The sequence below is a fragment of the Cebus imitator genome, unplaced genomic scaffold, assembly GCF_001604975.1.
Source record: "Cebus imitator isolate Cc_AM_T3 unplaced genomic scaffold, Cebus_imitator-1.0 Scaffold2, whole genome shotgun sequence".
NCBI lineage: Eukaryota > Metazoa > Chordata > Mammalia > Primates > Cebidae > Cebus > Cebus imitator.
The window spans coordinates 9,099,718-9,117,096 of record NW_016107317.1 but is presented as its reverse complement, the minus strand read 5'-3'; the positions used below and the strand labels follow the sequence as shown (position 1 = coordinate 9,117,096).

The 17,379-nt window shown below is 41.8% G+C and overlaps 2 protein-coding genes across 4 annotated transcripts in view; one reads left to right on the top strand and one right to left on the bottom strand.

Moving 5' to 3' along the window:
* Positions 1–5,164, bottom strand: part of SENP1 (SUMO specific peptidase 1) — a 66,911-nt gene extending 61,747 nt beyond the window's left edge. Inside the window, exons 1-2 of one of the 3 annotated variants that reach the window (XM_017529199.2) lie at positions 4,874–5,163; positions 465–512 (exon numbers count right to left, since the gene is read on the bottom strand). In XM_017529199.2, coding sequence (XP_017384688.1) covers positions 465–468 — 4 coding nt within the window. In that variant the 5' untranslated portion in view covers positions 469–512; positions 4,874–5,163. The other 2 variants (XM_017529189.2, XM_017529215.2) reach the window with 2 other exon arrangements.
* PFKM (phosphofructokinase, muscle) overlaps positions 3,991–17,379 on the top strand; it is a 46,494-nt gene continuing 33,105 nt past the window's right edge. Inside the window, exon 1 of the mRNA XM_017529173.2 lies at positions 3,991–4,264. The gene's annotated coding sequence lies outside the window, so the exon portion shown is untranslated. The remainder of the gene's footprint in view (positions 4,265–17,379) is intronic.

Below are 17,379 nucleotides of genomic sequence, written 5' to 3'. Positions count from 1 at the left end.
AAAAAAAAAAAAAAAAAGAATGGGACCTCTGAAACCAGAGTACTTACAGATTTAAATCCTGGCTCTGCCAGTTATAGCACATGACTCTAGGCAAGCTTCTTAACTTCTGTCTCAGTTTCCTTATTGACATAATAGGGATATAAGTATCCTTATAAGATGGTTATATGGATTAAATGGACTAATATATGTTAAATACTTAGAACAGGGTCTAGTACATAGAAATGTTTGCTTGGGTATATTTGGCTTTTTCAATACAATCATTGAGATAATACTCCTAAATGAGTACATAAACAAAGTTCTAACCAAAAGACAATTATATTTGGTATACAGTATTACATAATTAGGATTAAGATCTCTCACAAAATTATTATTAAGCACAAAGATACAAAATGTTAGGAAAACCCATTCTTTCACTCCCGCTTAACCAATAAGAGTGGCTAACAGGATTCAACAACTAGTCTTACCCATTTCAAGCCTTTTCACATCACTGACTTTAGCAAAGATACAAAGTCCTATAAAAGAAGACAAAAACAGAAAAATTACATACTGAAACACCTACTTAAGTTTAGAGGGTGCAGCCAGTAGAAGTAACATTTGTTTGTGTTCTTTTTTTTTCTTTTTCTTTTTTTCTGGTTTCCAATGTTTGTGTTCTTAGTGGAGAAAAATCTAAGGTGCAAAGAGTTGACTTGATAGAAAAAGAGTAAAAACTAAAACTAGCTTGAGGTACTTCCAAACATTTGTGCAACCTGTGCTAAATTAAACAGCAATTACAGACTACCCATGGAATCACAGAATACTAAAGCAAGAAGCAAGTTGGGAGGGCCAACCCTTAAGAGACTGGGGGGTTTGCATAAAGTCACAATGTTAGCAACTACAAAGAAATTACAACCTAGAAATTCTTCCCAATCCATTGTTCTATTACCTCACGCTAAATCACTTCATAAGCAAGTGACAGACTTTGTGATGATCCTATTAAGACTTTTCTTCCATGTCTTACTCAGTGCTTGATACTCTAACAACAATCAAGGACTACTCTGCAGTAGTACAAAGTACTTCTCCCCAATCATCAATCAAACTGCTACAAACCGAAGCTCCTCTGCCTATATAAAAATTACTGTTTCCTCTGATGTATCCACTTTTTCCACAAAATAAAGATGTTAAAACCAAACTGCTGGCCGGGCATGGTGGCTCACACTTGTAATCCCAACACTTTGGGAGGCCAAGGAGGGCGGATCATTTGAGATCAGGAGTTCAAGGCCAGCCTGGCCAACATGGTGAAATCCATCTTTACTAAAAATACAAAAATTAGCCAGGTGTGGTGGTGCACACCTGTAGTACCAGCTACTCGGAAGGCTGAGACAGGAGAACTGCTTGAACCTGGGAAGCAGAGGTTGCAGTGAGCCGAGATACCACCACTGCACTCCAGCCTGGGCAACAACAACAACAAAAAACAAACTATTTGGAACTAGGTTAATAAACATATCTTTAGCCAGGCGCGGTGGCTCAAGCCTGTAATCCCAGCACTTTGGGAGGCCGAGGAGGGTGGATCACGAGGTCAAGAGATCGAGACCATCCTGGTCAACATGGTGAAACCCCGTCTCTACTAAAACTACAAAAAAATTAGCTGGGCATGGTGGCGCGTGCCTGTAATCCCAGCCACTCAGGAGGCTGAGGCAGGAGAATTGCCTGAACCCAGGAGGTGGAGGTTGCGGTGAGCCAAGATCGTGCCATTGCGCTCCAGCCTGGGTAACAAGAGTGAAACTCCGTCTCAAAAAAATAAAAATAAAAATAAAAAAAATAAACATATCTTTAGCACATATGGTCTTGGGAGATTTCCAAGAGGAGGAAGATACTAGGGATGATAATATTCACACCTATATATATATATTTATAATCTTATAACCATATTTTTTAAAATATCAAGCACTTCAACTACATAGTAATCCTAGGGCTTCAATGTATTCATGAGACTGGATGATGATAACAGGCACTCTTTGTGGTCACAATAACGAAACTCACACAAAGAAAGGCTGCTTAAAGTTCTCTTGGCATAGCTATAAACTAGGCAGAGAATCATGTGATTACCTCATCTTACCAGGAAGGATCCCTAAAGAATTTAAGCCTTAGATTTAGGCTTCAAATATATTTCCAAATGCTCAACTTAAAAGGCTTCTTTATCTAAAAATTCTTCAGGTATTCTTTCTCCTTCTTTCTTCTTTAACAGAGTAAAATCCCCGGGATTCCAGATTAAGAGTAATAAGGGGAAAAAAATCATATCAACCAATATATTAGCAACATTTTTTTTTGACATTTTACTCTTTAAGGTTGCTTTAATTGTCATCACTAGCCTTTTTTTTAATAAAAGAAGAAGAAGAATACCAATTTAAAAGCCTGGTGCCCAACAAAATAATCCCACGTTAATCTCCTTGCATTTTGTTGAGACAGATGTGAAAAGAAAAGGAAGCTAGAAATTCAAAGAATTCTACAGATTATATCCAGAGAGGTTAAGTGACTTGCCCCACAAAGATGGGACAAAAAGAAGATTACAATCCATGTATCCTGACTCCAGGGCAAATGCACATTTCAAACATCATACAACTTCAAATCCTTTAACACAACCTCAAAGATTCATACACACTGGCAATTTAAAAGTAATCCCTCACTAACCCTGGGGAATCCACACTGATTTATGATTTTAAATAAAGCCCTACATTTATATTTTAATACAAATACATCCAGCTTCTTCTTCTTATGGTACATTCTTTTAGCCACTTGCAGTTCCACTGGGAGAAGGAGTATTTTACCCCAAGATTCTCCATGAAAATGTTGAATCTGGAACCTCTGATGCCACTAAATTCCTGCAACTGAAAAAATATTTTCTTTAAAAAAAAAAGTATTCTAATAATTCATTCCCTAGTACACACTGGTCATTTAATTTACTGAAAGAACATAAGCAGTTACAGATATTCAGATGAAGTCAGGTTAGTAGCTGAACACAAGGTGAAGGGAAATCTGAAAGAACAAAAAAGATCAGTCTTGACAACTGCGGTGAAACATTTATAGCCTTACACATATGCAAAGAGGGGATTATACAGACAATGTTCAGGGCTGAAATGAAGTTACTAGAAAATATATACTGAGGTAATGTTAGCTTTATCCAGGACCAAGATGTGGTTAGCACAATTTATGATATGAGAAGGATATGAAAGCAATCATGTGAAATCATCCTTTTCCAAGTTCTGAAAAAAAATTACGTGTACAACAGTTGTACTGTATCATCATGTGTTTGAGGTTATTTCTTCCCCTCTATTTTTACATGTAATCTCTTCCAATCAGACTCTAACATCTTAAACACCTTAACATTCTAGTGCAGTAAACCCTAAGTATTCAAATTTTTTCATACACATTCATTTACTGTGCACCAACTACATGTAGGGTGCTGGGAATACAAAAATGATTAAGAAAGCGTCCCTGCCACTGAGAAGCTCACTGTCTAGTAGAGAAAGCCAGATCCGTAAACTGATACAGCAAGACAGCAGAGCTAGTACAACTGATAGAAGTTGGGAAAAAAAGGACAGATTTCCAAAGCAATATTCAACAACTGCATTCCCTTAGCCAGAAGTAGCAGAACCTGTTTTTGTATCCATCCACTCCCTCTAGACAGCTCGTTAGATGAGTGATATGAAGACCATCTTTGCAATTGGGATAATTAATTGAAGTCAGTTAAAAATGAATAAGCCTTCCTAAAAGGTACTAAAGAAGAAAAATAAAGGGGGGGAGTGTAAAGTGGAAGTAGATTAAGGGATCATCCTTAAAAAGATGCTTAAAGTTTCATTGTAACTGTAATTTCAAAGTCAGGGTAATCTGTATTTCAACACGAGTCCTTAACACAAATTATTTTTGTGAACGATAAAGATTTAGGAGATGATGTGATCTAATCCATCCAGAATAACCAATTACAACAAAGACCCTCAGTCAAATAGTTGGTAGTAGATAAAAGGCTTTATATGAATATTACAAGAATCACCACCACTCCAAATATAATGTGTACCAAATATGAAGTAAAATGTCTTTAACAAGGCTGACTTGAAAGTGATAAAGGAGCAAGTTATTGCCAACCAGATAGTGGAAATACTGCACAGGCACCGATAAACAGAAATCACCAAGCTCAAGGAAAGAGAAACAAGGCATATATCCAGAGATCACGTTAGGGTACACCAAGAAAGAGACGGTTCAAGGGAATTACCAGGAGGCGATGAGCCAGGTAAGCAAATTGTGGCAGTTAAGGGGATTTTCATAACCTGAGCAGGAGGGTCCAGACGTTTCTTTCTGGTGGTGGCACTAGCGATATCACATCTCAGGGAGATACCACAGAGTAAGAGAGTTGGAGAAATGTTTACGTGAGACGCAGAAGTAGTCGAGAAATATCACTCAGGTCTCAAGGAAGGCGGGAGATGAAGCCGGTAACATAGAAAGCCGAGCTTCCCGATGAAAACAGCTCTCCCTAGAGAAGACCCTGCTCTGGCGGGAAAGCCCCGGAATCCCAACCGGCCTTTTCCCACAAGTACGGCTAGGCGCTGGGATGGGGCCTGTTGTAACGGCTGGGGGACGGCCTCTGCGCGGCCCAGTAGAGAAGACCAGAAGGAAGGGCCTCAGGTAGCCTAACGGCCACCGGCCGCCACAGCACGGCCACCGGACAGCAGGGGGGAGGGGAGGTGGTCCCAGGGGGCGGGGCAGAGGAAAAGGCGCCGGCCCCACAGTGCTCCTCGCTTCCGCCCAGTCCAGCCCGGGCCGGCGGACCGGGTCCGACACAGCCTCCCGGCCCAGGCTCCCTCCATCCTCACCCCTCCCCCAGCTTCCCGCCGCCACTCACCGAACCGGAACCGGCTGCCATGCGAAGGGGTTTCCGGCCGGGCGCGGAACGCAAAACCCGGGAACCGCCGCGAACCGGAACCGCCTTCACAGCACCGGAAGAGCCGTTCGGTGGTTGCGGAGGAAGGGGGCTGGGGCAGGAGGTGAAAGAGCAGAGCTAAGGACCAGTGGGACGCCTGCGCGGTGTGGCAAGTCCGGAGAAGTCAAGGGAGCATTTAAGACTAGTCATAATTTCTCAGTTCCTTTTTCGGTCTGGGCTTTTTCGCCTTCCCGTACTCGGAATACTGTTAGTGAGCCCTTCGTCCTATGCTTTTCTCTGTTCCCTCAGCTCCCTTAACCCGCCTCCTTCTGGTTCCGTACGGCGAGTTTTGCTTGCGTTCCAGTTTCTATGGCAGCTTTTCGCTGTGGCCCCAGATCTGAGGAAACCTGTGGCTTCCCCCAGCAGATGGGGACCTGAGATTTAAATCGATGTCAGGCTATCTCGTGTGTAATTGAGAATCACAGAACGTTAGTGCCTGTAGAGGTTATTGGAGATATTTCATAGTCTTAACCAGGTTCAGGGAAGTGATTTCCCAAGGGTTTTAAGTGCATGGCCCATCTAAGACTAGGAAACAAGTTTCTTAACTTGCAGTCCTATACTCTGCACCACCTCATGCTTGATTGACCCGCAAACAAAAAAGAGAAAGCTTCTTGGGGACGGATTAGGTTAGACTCTGGCAAGGTGTAGAACTTTCCAGAACTCTGGAGGAATTTGAAACATAGGCAGAGCTGTGAGGGAAGCTATTGGGAGTCCACCAGAGATCTGCTTTTCTGGGTAGAGATAGGGAAGGAACCAGGAATCACCTCTGACCTCTGAAGGGCTTTGTTGTTCCTGGGTCACATTGATTAACCTGAAATCTGCCATACTTTCTAAGAGAAAATAGTGGGAAGAAGTCAGGCGCGGTGGTTCACATCCGTAATCCCAGCACGTTGGGAGGCTGAGGCGGGCAAATAATGAGGTCAGGGTTCAAGACCAGCCTAACCAACATGGTGAAACCTGGTCTCTACTAAAAAATACAAAAATTAGCTGGGCGTGGTGGCGTGCGCCTGTAGTCCCAGCTACTTGGGAGGCTGAGGCAGAAGAATTGCTTGAACCCAGGAGGTGGAGATTGCAGTGGGCCGAGATTGTGCCACTGCACTCCAGCCTGGCGACAGAGCAAGATTCTGTCTCCAAAAAAAATATATATATATATATAAAACTTAGCCGAGCTTGGTGGTATGCACCTGTATTCCCAGCTACTTGGGAGGCTGAGGCAGGAGAATTGCTTGAACCCAGGAGACGGGGGTTGCGGTGAGCCGAGAACGCCCATTGCACTCCAGCCTGGGCAACAGAGCGAGACAACGTCTCAAAAATAAAACATGAAAAAAAGAAAAAGAATGAGAAGAAATATGTTTGCTCATTCAGACTGTTTGTCAGACACCTCAGCTTGGCAGGCCTCTGGACCCAGGCCTTGTAGGAGTCTCAGAGAAATCCCCCCTTAGTAGGTCCTTTACGCTCATATCACAGCCACACACAGTCTGAGCTCAGGCTTGAAGAAGGGCAGTTTCTGGAGGCCCCATACCTTTCTGATACTCTCAGCAGCTTGCTGAGTACCTGCCCTATCAAATATATCAAAGTACATTGTTTGTGTTGCCTCATATGCTGATACTTTTGTATTGTCAAGTCCTGGGGCCTAGTAGTATTGAGCATAGCTGGTCCGTGTCAGCCACTGACATCTTATTCCACATCTCTTCATGTGGATTAAACTCTGTCTCTCTTTCTAGGAGACAGCCATGCATAAAGACGAGTTTCATCTGAAATTTTTCATGTGTGTGATTCAATCTCGCCAATTAGTCAGGACTCGTCAGAGAACAGGTACCATTGTCTCCTGATCATACTCTAGTGAGAGAATGTGTTCTCTCACAAGAAGTCTCAATACAGGATGTGAGGCTTTCTAATGTAAATATGGATTTTAGGAGTCAACTGACCTTGTTTATCACATTCTCACTTTGATAAAATATTGATCACTAAGTCATGTCTTTTCCATGTATAAGTATAGGTAAGATTTTGGCCTGGTTTGTTGTGTTAGATGCCAGGCAGATAAGGAGGACTTGAGAGTTGAGCGGGGAACAAAATGTATTCCATTAGCTGGTCATTGATTTCTGTGTTATTTTGTGAATTACTTTAACCAGTCTGGGCTCCTCTGTGGGAGTCTTTATTGTCATTATAACTGACACTCCGAAACTATAAGATAAATCAAGCCCAAAGGAAAAATGGCCTTCTTATCCACCCCACCTCAAAGCATCTAGTTAAATGTTCTGCTTTTCCCCCATTTATGTCAAGGGAATAGAATATTTTTGAGGTAAGAGAGTTGTTGAGAACAGTCATCATTTCTCTGATTTTTCACTGGATTTTTGGAAAGAAAGCCCTGGAGAGCTGAGCGTCATAGGGAAAATGAAAGAGAGTAAGGAACACTCCCTTTCCTGAAACTCACCTTGAGGGTGACTTAAAGCTATTACTTCTCAGCTGGGGAAGCTTCTACTTCCAGCATGCTCATACCAAAGCCACCACCAAAGACAGATACCTTGAAGAGTCTAGATACTACGGATGACCCAGACACCGTGGGAAACATACCTATTTTTAAAACTGGTGAGGCATGTGGGTAAACAAGGGAGAGAAATATGGAAAGGAGTATGGGAAAGTGAAAGTTGTATGCATAGTATTATAAATCAAGGTAGACCTACCAAAGCTGAAATATAAGTTAAGACCCAAGAGGGAAAGTCTGTGTGTTTGTGAAACAGAGAGAAACAGAAAGAGGGATGGGGAGGGAAAGGAAGAAGTGAGAGAGTTAGGGATCCTTTGGGAAATAGTAGGGAAACAGACACTTCTCTCTATGAAGAATAACTTAATTTTGTCAATATTAAATCAATTGGCTCGTAACTGTAAACTAATCTGGTTTATCCTGTTGTCAGCATCCTTGGTATATAAAAATGTGAAACTTTAAAATGACTAAATGAGTTGTAATTTTACAAAATGATTCTAAATATTGTAAAAAAATTTTCATCTTAGGAAACATTTAATAGGTTTCTCATGTGTGTTTTAAGTAATGTTCAATTCACAAGCAATTTATATGAAGCTTCAGAAACACATCTGTGTGTTTCTTTTCAACTTAAATACATCTATATTGGAGTCCATTTACTGCACACCTTTATTGAGTTCCCACTATTTGCCCAATAATATATTAGAAATGATAGGTTATAAAACATATGTATAAGACATATCCTTGCCATTGCCATAATAGCCTACAGTTTGGAAATGTCTTAGAGATTATTTAGCTCAACTCCCTTATATTTTCAGAAGGAACTCAGGACTAAAAGGTTTTCCTCAACAAGTTAATAATTTCATTAAAGTAAAAACTCCCAGCACTTATTTTATATATATATATGTATATATATATATATATACACACACACACACACACACACACATATATATATGTGTGTATATATATATATTGGTGTTTAGCCATATTTTTGATCACTTGTATTTGAAATCATTGGGACTGGACTCCATAGGAAATGAGAAAATGAACTAGACACTTTCCCTGTTCTCCAGGAGCTTATGATTAAGGAGGGGAGATAATATGGAATAATGTATAACTTAAGAACTTAATAACTTTGGTTCAAAATGTTGAATTGGTTCAAAATAAGATGCCATAGAGATGTAGAGAAGGGAAGAGTGAGCTGATTGGCTCAGAGCTAGCCCCTCCTTTTCTCCCTCCCTCCCTTCATTCCTCCTTCCTTTTTTCCTTTTTCTTTCTTTTTTTCCTTTTTTCTTTCTTTTCTTCCTTTCACAACTGTGTGTTGTCTACATCCCTTTAATCAGACTTCCTTTGCTCCTGCATGGAAAGCAGCAAGAAATACACCCAGCTGGTGGCTTTTTCGTATTGTTTCTTGAATTTGTACAGATTATTTCTTATTTGCTCCCATCTTTTCTGCTTTTCTCATTCTCCTTTTGCTCTGATGTAGCTAATACTCACCTCAGACTCCCTTTGCTCCGATGACCCATTTGGACCTGCTTCTGTGGTTTGAACTCAGTATTGTCTCATGAACAAAATTCTGATGTTCAGCTTCTACCTTTAAACCCTGGGGTCTGTGTGGCTCAGGTAAATGGCCACTCTTAACTCTTTCAGCTTTCCCACTAAAGAAAAGAAATCCAACATTTTCCCAGCCCCAGTAAGCCCTCCATTCCTCCTCTTCTGCCTGCCTCCTTGCTTCCTTCCTTCCCTGTCCTTTCCTTCTTCCTTTCCTTTTTCCCTTCTATTCTTCTTCTTTCTTTGACTTCTTTCCAAGAAAATTTGTTGAGCACATACTATGTCAGGTACTATGCTTGGCACTGGGAATAAAGTAGTAAACAAAACAGGTACACTGTCTGCTCTCATGAAGTGTATAGTCTTGTGGGACTAAGGTAGTCACACAATCACACATGGTTATATAAGTAGAATGGTGCTAGTACAATGAAGGAAAATAACACCATGTTTCAGAGGATAAAACAGGGGATGTAATATGGCCTGAGAAGTCAGAAAAACCTTTCTCAGGAAGGCCTGAAGGTTGAGTATGCATTAGCCAGGCAAAGAGAGAAGAGCTTTCCGGAAAAGAGGACAATAGGCTGTGAAATGCGAAGGGGTAGAATGGGCAAATATGACTTGATGATGGAGAGTGAACAATACAGGTGGTGTAAGAGCCAGATTGTGCAGTGCCTTCTAAGTCTTATGGACACTTGTGCCCTGGGAATCCACTGAAGAATGATAGGACCATATTGCATTTTAAAACATCTTTTCGGCTTCAGGGTGGAGGATGGATTGGAGAGGAACCGGGGTGGTTATCTGCTCTAATAAGATGGCCGCCATTGCCTTGCTCCATTTCTCACCCCTAGTTAATGCATCACTATAGGGCACCAGTGAAGTGGTGAGGAACTCATGTCATCAAATAGCAGAGATGAGCACAGAGCTACTGGTGCCCAAATGTACAAAACCCCTGGCCTGATGTCCTTCAGCTTCTGCCAGCCTGAAAAATTAACAGGGACTCCCTCCAGGTTGTTGTTCTTGTTCTAAGTGCAGGGGTTGTTTTTGCTTTTTTTTTTTTTTTTTTTTTTTTTTTTTTTTTTTTTTTTTTTTTTTTTTTTTTTTTTTTTTTTTTTTTTTTTTTTGAGATGGAGCCTCACTCTGTCGCCAGGCTGGAGTGCAATGGCACAGTCTCAGCCCACTGCAACCTCTGCCTCCTGGGTTCAAGCGATTCTCCTGCCTCAGCCTCCCGAGTAGCTGGGACTACAGGCACGCACCACTCTACCCAGCTAATTTTTGTATTTTTAGTAGAGACGAGGTTTCACCATGTTGGCCAGAATGGTCTTGATCTCTTGACCTTGTTATCCGCCCACCTTGGCCTCCTAAAGTGCTGGGATTACAGGCATGAGTTACCACGCCTGGTCCTAAGTGCAGTTATATATGGAGATTCTGTGCTCTAATCCTTAAGAAAAGTGGAATATCTTTCTTTCTTGTGTCATACCTGGCAGGGAATCAGCTGCTGTTTTTTCCAACTCTTTGCCTATCAGTATAAGCAGCTCTGCCTTACTACATGAGGTGGGCTATGTGTGTGTCTGGCCCACAGAGGATCAGCTCCCAGCATAAGAAAGCCACCTGTTACTGCACTGGGACATAGCAAGGGTGTGAGTCACCTAGACTTTACCCCTTACCCCTATCTCCTGACCCCTAGGCTTTGCAAAGAAAGGTGGTTAGTGTTTCAAGAGAGTTGAGAATGTGGGATAGTTACCTCCAGGACAAATGCTCAGGGGTAGCAGGCACCTTTGTGGTCCAGGCTCTGATCCAGCAGATCCAACTGCCCACTAGACATAAAGCCTCTCCGGTGTATAAGGACTTTGATGATGGGCAACCTGCCTAGGTAACTAGTGACTCTCAACACTACTTCTAGTGACCTGAAAATGGGGAAGCATTCCAAAGGAGTGGTGCTTCACCCATTTGCTCCTGTGTCACAGCTTCTCCCTGAAGATGAGACTGTACTATCATATTCTTCAGTTCATCTAGGCCATTGATCACCAGCATTGCCCATGCCCCCTGCTGCCCTTCTGATCCTCTGTACCTGGGTATTCTTTACACTTGCACCTACATGAGTTATGCAGACGAGGATGCAGTTGCCCTAACATTGTGAGTGCAACTGAAGTGTAGAGATTACGATTGCTGTCCATGGCCCAAGTTCCCTTCAAGCAGGTGTATTTGCTTTGTGCATCAAGAGACAAGATTATCTGTATATATGCTATGTTGTAGTAATCCAAGAAGCTGGACCCTTGCTGAACGAAAGTCAATGGGAGTTCTGCCTCTATTAAGATTGCCTTAATCTCAACGTAGTCACTATTCATCATTGACCTCCTGACCCCAGACTCCCAGAATCAGTTCCACAGAACTTGAGTCTTCTTATGGAGCTTAAATTCTCAGGGCTTTTATAATGTCAACTGAATTGGGAAGGTCATTAAGTGGGAAAAATAACCTTACAAATGCTATTATTTCAGTCAAATATGCAAGGATATCAGTAGATCTGTGGAATACCTCTTTCATCTTCCATCAATTTATACATATAAATTACCTCTCAGTTACCCAGGGACATGTATTTAAGAGCCTATAGGTATATTCCATGGACTACATACTTGCTAAACAGCTAAGGCTTCCACATTGTGTTTGATGAGAGCTTAGCATATCTGAAGAGGAAGGCTCCCAGGATTGTCTTATACAATAATTATTTGTCTTCTCTGTTCTGATATCCCCCAAAGCTTACTTTTTTAAGGAAAGAAAAAATTTATCTGGCTCAAGGTTGAGGCTACATACCTCTGCTGAAAAGTTTGTTTACTTCTGCCATAATCAAATCTTGAAAGTAATGGCTTCAGTCTGTAATGGGAATCATCTTGTCACCTGTGACCTCTTCCCTGAACTATCTTTCTCAATAAGTTGATTGTAGTTGGTGTAAGTGACCCCACAGGAGACATCCAGACCTTTGAGGCTGACGGATTCATTTTTCAAGTGATGGTGTTCTTGGACCTCCACAACTTAGAATAATTGTTATCAAACTTTGGCTTGTGTCAGATTCAGCTGCATAGTTTGTTAAAATGCATTGCTGTGTACCACCCCCAGAGTTTCTGATTCAGTAGATCCCAAGTAGGGCCCAAGACTGTGCATTTCTAACCAGTTTCCAGATGATACTGATTCCGCTAGTAACAACAGAGAACCATTGTCTTAAACCAACTAGAGTGCAAGAAGAAACTCAGCCTGTCTCTGCTAGGTAAGGTGGAATAGCCAGAGAGGTGACCTGTGTCAGGAACCTCAATATTAGTGACTGGTGGAGGGTGCTTTGTCTCCAAGAGTCATTCTATCCCAGCTAGAGCTAAAGATGACTCTCCAGACAATGGTTTCATGCCTGTGCTCAGGGTCTTTTTATCATGGAGTCACATTCTAGTGGGGAAAAGCAGATAACGAGCAGTATATTAGTCAAGTAATGACTAGATAAAATCCATGGGTTGTGTAGAGGTGATAGGGCCAGATATATAATTGTTTCAACCCAGAGAGAGGCCCATATCTAATTGCTGTGTTTCACAACATCAACCCACCATATCATTATTGTCCATGTATAATTCTGATTCCAGTCCAAAGGACTCTTAGTGGTCCTCTGATATGACACTCCTAACTTTTCCCTGTCTCAGACCTTTGCCTTTGCTATTGTCTCTATTTGAAAGTTGTTCCCCTAGATCATACTTTGCATGGTTTTCTTCCTTGTTCATTTAAACTTCTTTTTAAATATTATCTCCTCAGTGAGGTCTTTCTGGTTCACCCTACTTAAATAACATGCACGTCACTCTCTTTCTCTGCCCTGCTTTATTTTTCCTCATAGCATTTATCACCACTTGACTAATTTGTTTATTATATGCTTTGCTCACTAGCATGTAAGCTGCATGAGGACAGAGGTATTTGTTTTGTTTCATTTTGTTTTTCCAATATGGGATCCCCTTGAGTCTAGAATAGTGCCTAACATGTACTAGGTTTGCAGTATTTTTGAATGAACGTATGAAACCTGTTATATGCTATTTGCTTTTCTCTTGGGCTAGAGTCACACCTGGGTGACTGCCATACCTACTTCTCATTCCCAAATGTCCGGGTATACCATCACTAGCATCATCTTCTTCATCTTCTCATCAGAGTGGTCTTAAAATAGATCTGTACCGATTTAATAGCCATTATACCATCCTAGCGGTGGTGAATGTACTCATGTGTATGGCATACAATATCCTCCTATTGCCCCCCACCCCATGTCAGCCTCTGGTAATCATTGTCAACGAGATCTTCTATCTACATGAACTACTCAGCTGCCTGGCAGTACGTTTAATTTTATCCTGGTTTGGAGGGCATTGTCCAAAGCTCTCCATATCTTCATTTACCTGTCCATGATATACAGGGTTAATGGTCAGACAGAGCATATGTATTAGCTATTTTAGAATACCGCAGCTGCTCTGCTCAAGGGCCCTACCTAATTAGCTGCTGGAGAATTTTCTTTAAACATCTCATACTTATCTACCCCGGAATTCCTTCTTTCATAATAATTTTAATTTTTGATGCTACGATGTACCTGAACTTTACCAACACCCCAATGGCTGGCAGATCCTTGGAGAGCTCTAAGAAGCTTAAGAGGACCTTCTAAATGTCTTCCTTTGCACTGAGGATCAGCATAAAGTAATTGCTGAAAGGCATATTCTTTATGCTGATCCTCATATGAGATTATGATTTGACTCTCCTCTGTGCACATTAGCTTTGTCTCAAATGCTGAAAATAGGAACACTACCACCAAATAATTGAAGGTAGAGAGAATGATGGGCTTTAATCTCATGGTCTTCTGGCTCCAACTGACCTTCTTCTTATGCATTCAATCCTTTTTTTTCCATTTCATTTGCCCCAAGGTCCAGCTACCCTAAACTCTTAATTGTAGCTACCAGCCTCAACAACTGAAGAAAGCTGGGTGTAATCTGGACAAAGTTCTAAATTTCCAGCAGTATCATGGCTAATACTTATAGTTTAATCATTGGAGTAGACATAAGCCCTCTTGAGAGACCTATCAGAGGTCCCCAGGTTCTTCTCCAGCACAAACCCAGGACATTTCAGCTTTCTAATCTGGAGGAAGGGTCCAAGGTTGTTCTTTTCCAGCCCTATTATAGCATAATAGCAATGAAAATAATCTTGGATTGAGTAAAAATCTAGCTACTGGCCTAGTTTGGTTGCCTCAGGAATTTGTTGGTGCCATCTGTTATTTGACTCTGTAACTTGCTTCTTTGCTATTGTTGTCTGTGGTCCTCTAACACTGCTGAACTGTGCACTTTATTCCCAACACTTTGCTTAGGCACCCTAGCTTGTATGACAAAGCTTAGAGCTCTTCCTCAGCCCACTCTTCCTTAGCCACCACACTGTGTTCATCTGTAGTCTTCATGCGTCAACACCCTGTCCTAAAGTATGCCTCTCAGCATCACCCCCACCCCTTGGAATGGTGATAAGATAGATACCATATTTTCTAGAACTACTGAGATCTCAGACATTCTCTTCCAACATCAGTCCACCATAACATTATGAATCCAATTTTGATTAATAAGATAAGTCAATAGTAATTAGCTAAAGTATTGAGTCCAATTTGTTAAGGTTCCTGGGAAACTATATTTGAAGTTTAAAAGCTGTTTGATGAATAGAATATTAGGAAAAAGGGAAATGCATGGCCTTGGAGTTTAGAATTAAAAGGAAAGAAAATCCTTTTTTTTTTTTTTTTTCCAGTAAGACAGAGTCTTGCTCTGTTGCCCAGGCTAGAGTGCTGTGGTGTGATCTCAGCTCACTGCAACCTCTGCCTCCCAGGTTCAAGCAATTCTCCTGCCTCAGCCTCCCAAGTAGCTGGGATTACTGGCACCCACCACCTTAACCAGCTATTTATGTATTTTTTTTTTTTTCTTTTTTTGAGACGGAGTCTCACTCTGTTGCCCAGGCTGGAGTGCAGTGACACAATCTCAGCACACTACAACCTCCACCTCCCAGGTTCAAGCAATTCTCCTGCCTCAGCCTCCCAAGTAGCTGGGACTACAGGCATGTGCCACCACGCTCAGCTAATTTTTTTGTATTTTTAGTAGAGACGGGGTTTCACTATGTTAGCAAGGATGGTCTCAATCTCCTCACCTTGTGATCACCTGCCTCAATCTCCCAAAGTGCTGAGATTACAGGCATGAGCCACTGCACCCGGCCTAATTTTTGTATTTTTAATGGAGACGGGTTTCACCATCTTGGCCAAGTTGATCTCAAACTCCTGACCTCATGATCCACCCTCCATAGCCTCCCAAAGTGCTGGGATTACACACATGAGCCATTGTGCCTGGCAGAAAATCCATATTTAAGGAACTATCCCTGTTTCATATCATTCATCTTTCTAATGCTGGAAAACATACCTACTGCTATCATTCCTGTAAACAATACTGACTAAACACTGACAGATTCCCGCTATCCAGGTCTCACTTCTTTTTACTCCATCTGCCTTAATATGTTCATGTCATTAAAATATGATACATTACTAGTGTTAATGGGGTTATTGATTTTTTTCAATGATATTCCAGGTCCAATGACTTGTATGTAAACTTCCTACGAACATTTGATAATCCCTCTAGATTATAAATTCCTTGAGAGCTTATTATATAGCTTAGTAGCTGGTACAGTGGCCAGCACATGAGTCCTCAATAAATATTTGTTAAATGTATGAATGCATTAATAACAAATAGGAGTTTCTCAAGATTCTTGTCAGAAAGAAATTTATAGCCATTTCTTAATATGAAGTATATCTTCCATCAGCTACTCTATTTTGTGGTTTTTTTTTTTTTTTACTAATTTAACTCAACAACATCTTCAGCTTGTGGATTGCACTGAGATGACCATAGGCAAGACCTAAGTGCTTCTAAGAAAATTCTCCTTCTTGGCCGGGCGTGGTGGCTCACGCCTGCAATCCCAGCACTTTGGGAGGCCAAGGCGGGTGGATCACAAGGTCAGGATATCGAGACTATCCTGGTCAACATAGTGAAATCCCATCTCTACTAAAAATACAAAAATTAGCCGAGCGTGGTGGCATGCGCCTGTAGTCCCAGCTACTCAGGAGGCAGGAGAATGACTTGAACCCAGGGGGCAGAGGTTGTAGTGAGCCGAGATTGTGCCACTGCACTCCAGCCGGGTAACAGAGTGAGATTCTTTCTCAAAAAAAAAAAAAAAAAAAGAAAATTCTCTTTCTCTAGGACTCCAACCCCTAACTTACCTGAATGTTGCCTAGGTGTCCTTTGAAATGATATTCTTAATTTGTGCTCATTTAGTTTTTCAGGAGCTCTTGGGGATGATTGAACCCTTTCTGCTCTGCCAGACTTTAGTCGGGTTCCTAAACCTTCTCCTAGACCTATCCGTGCATTTTCTTGTAAAATCCGGTTTTAGCAAAGAACCCTGCTAAGTCAGTTTATCGAGAACCCACCCTCTATCCTCAGTATATGGTCATCCTTGATATCTGATCAGGTTTCTCTTCCTCCCCTAGACCCCAGAGGATGTCTTATGACCCTGGTCTGTCTTTAGCAAGAATCCTGTTAGTTTGGTTTAGCCAGAATCTTCCTTACCCCTGATGTTTCCTCTTAGTAATTTCCATCCACTGACCTTGACCCTGCCATAAATTTCCACTTGCCCATGCTGTTGGAGTTGAACTCAATTTCTCTTCTCCACCACAAAATCCCATTGCTGTGGTCCCTATACCTATCACAATGGTCCTGAATAAAGTCTTCCTTATAGTGATTTTATTTTTTTTGAGATGGAGTCTTGCTCTGCTGCCCAGGCTGGAGTGCAGTGGTGCAGTCTCTGCTCACTGCAGCCCCTGTCTCCTGGGTTCAGGCGATTCTCCTGCCTCGGCCTCCTGAGTAGCTAGGACTGCAGGTGTGCGCCACCACGTCCAGATAATTTTTGTATTTTTAGTAGAGACGGGTTTTCACCATGTTGGCCAGGCTGGTCTCAAACTTCCGACCTCAGGTGATCTGCCCACCATGGCCTCCCAAAGTGTTGGAATTACAAGCATGAGCCACCGCACCTGGCCCCTTACAGTGATTTAACAAGTATCATTGAATATCTTTTTTCTTTAAGACCCTAAACAGAAAAAGGGATCTAAAAGATTAGATGTCTCAGGATAAGGCGATGAGTAAATGAGTGGCATTTCCTTGCTTTTGTCTAATTAAGATAAACTTATTAGTGCAATAATTCATTAAGAATGCTCTTTTAGGCCAGGCGCGGTGGCTCACGCCTGTAATCCCAGCACTTTGGGAGGCCGAGGCGGGTGGATCACGAGGTCAACAGATCGAGACCATCCTGGTCAACATGGTGAAACCCCGTC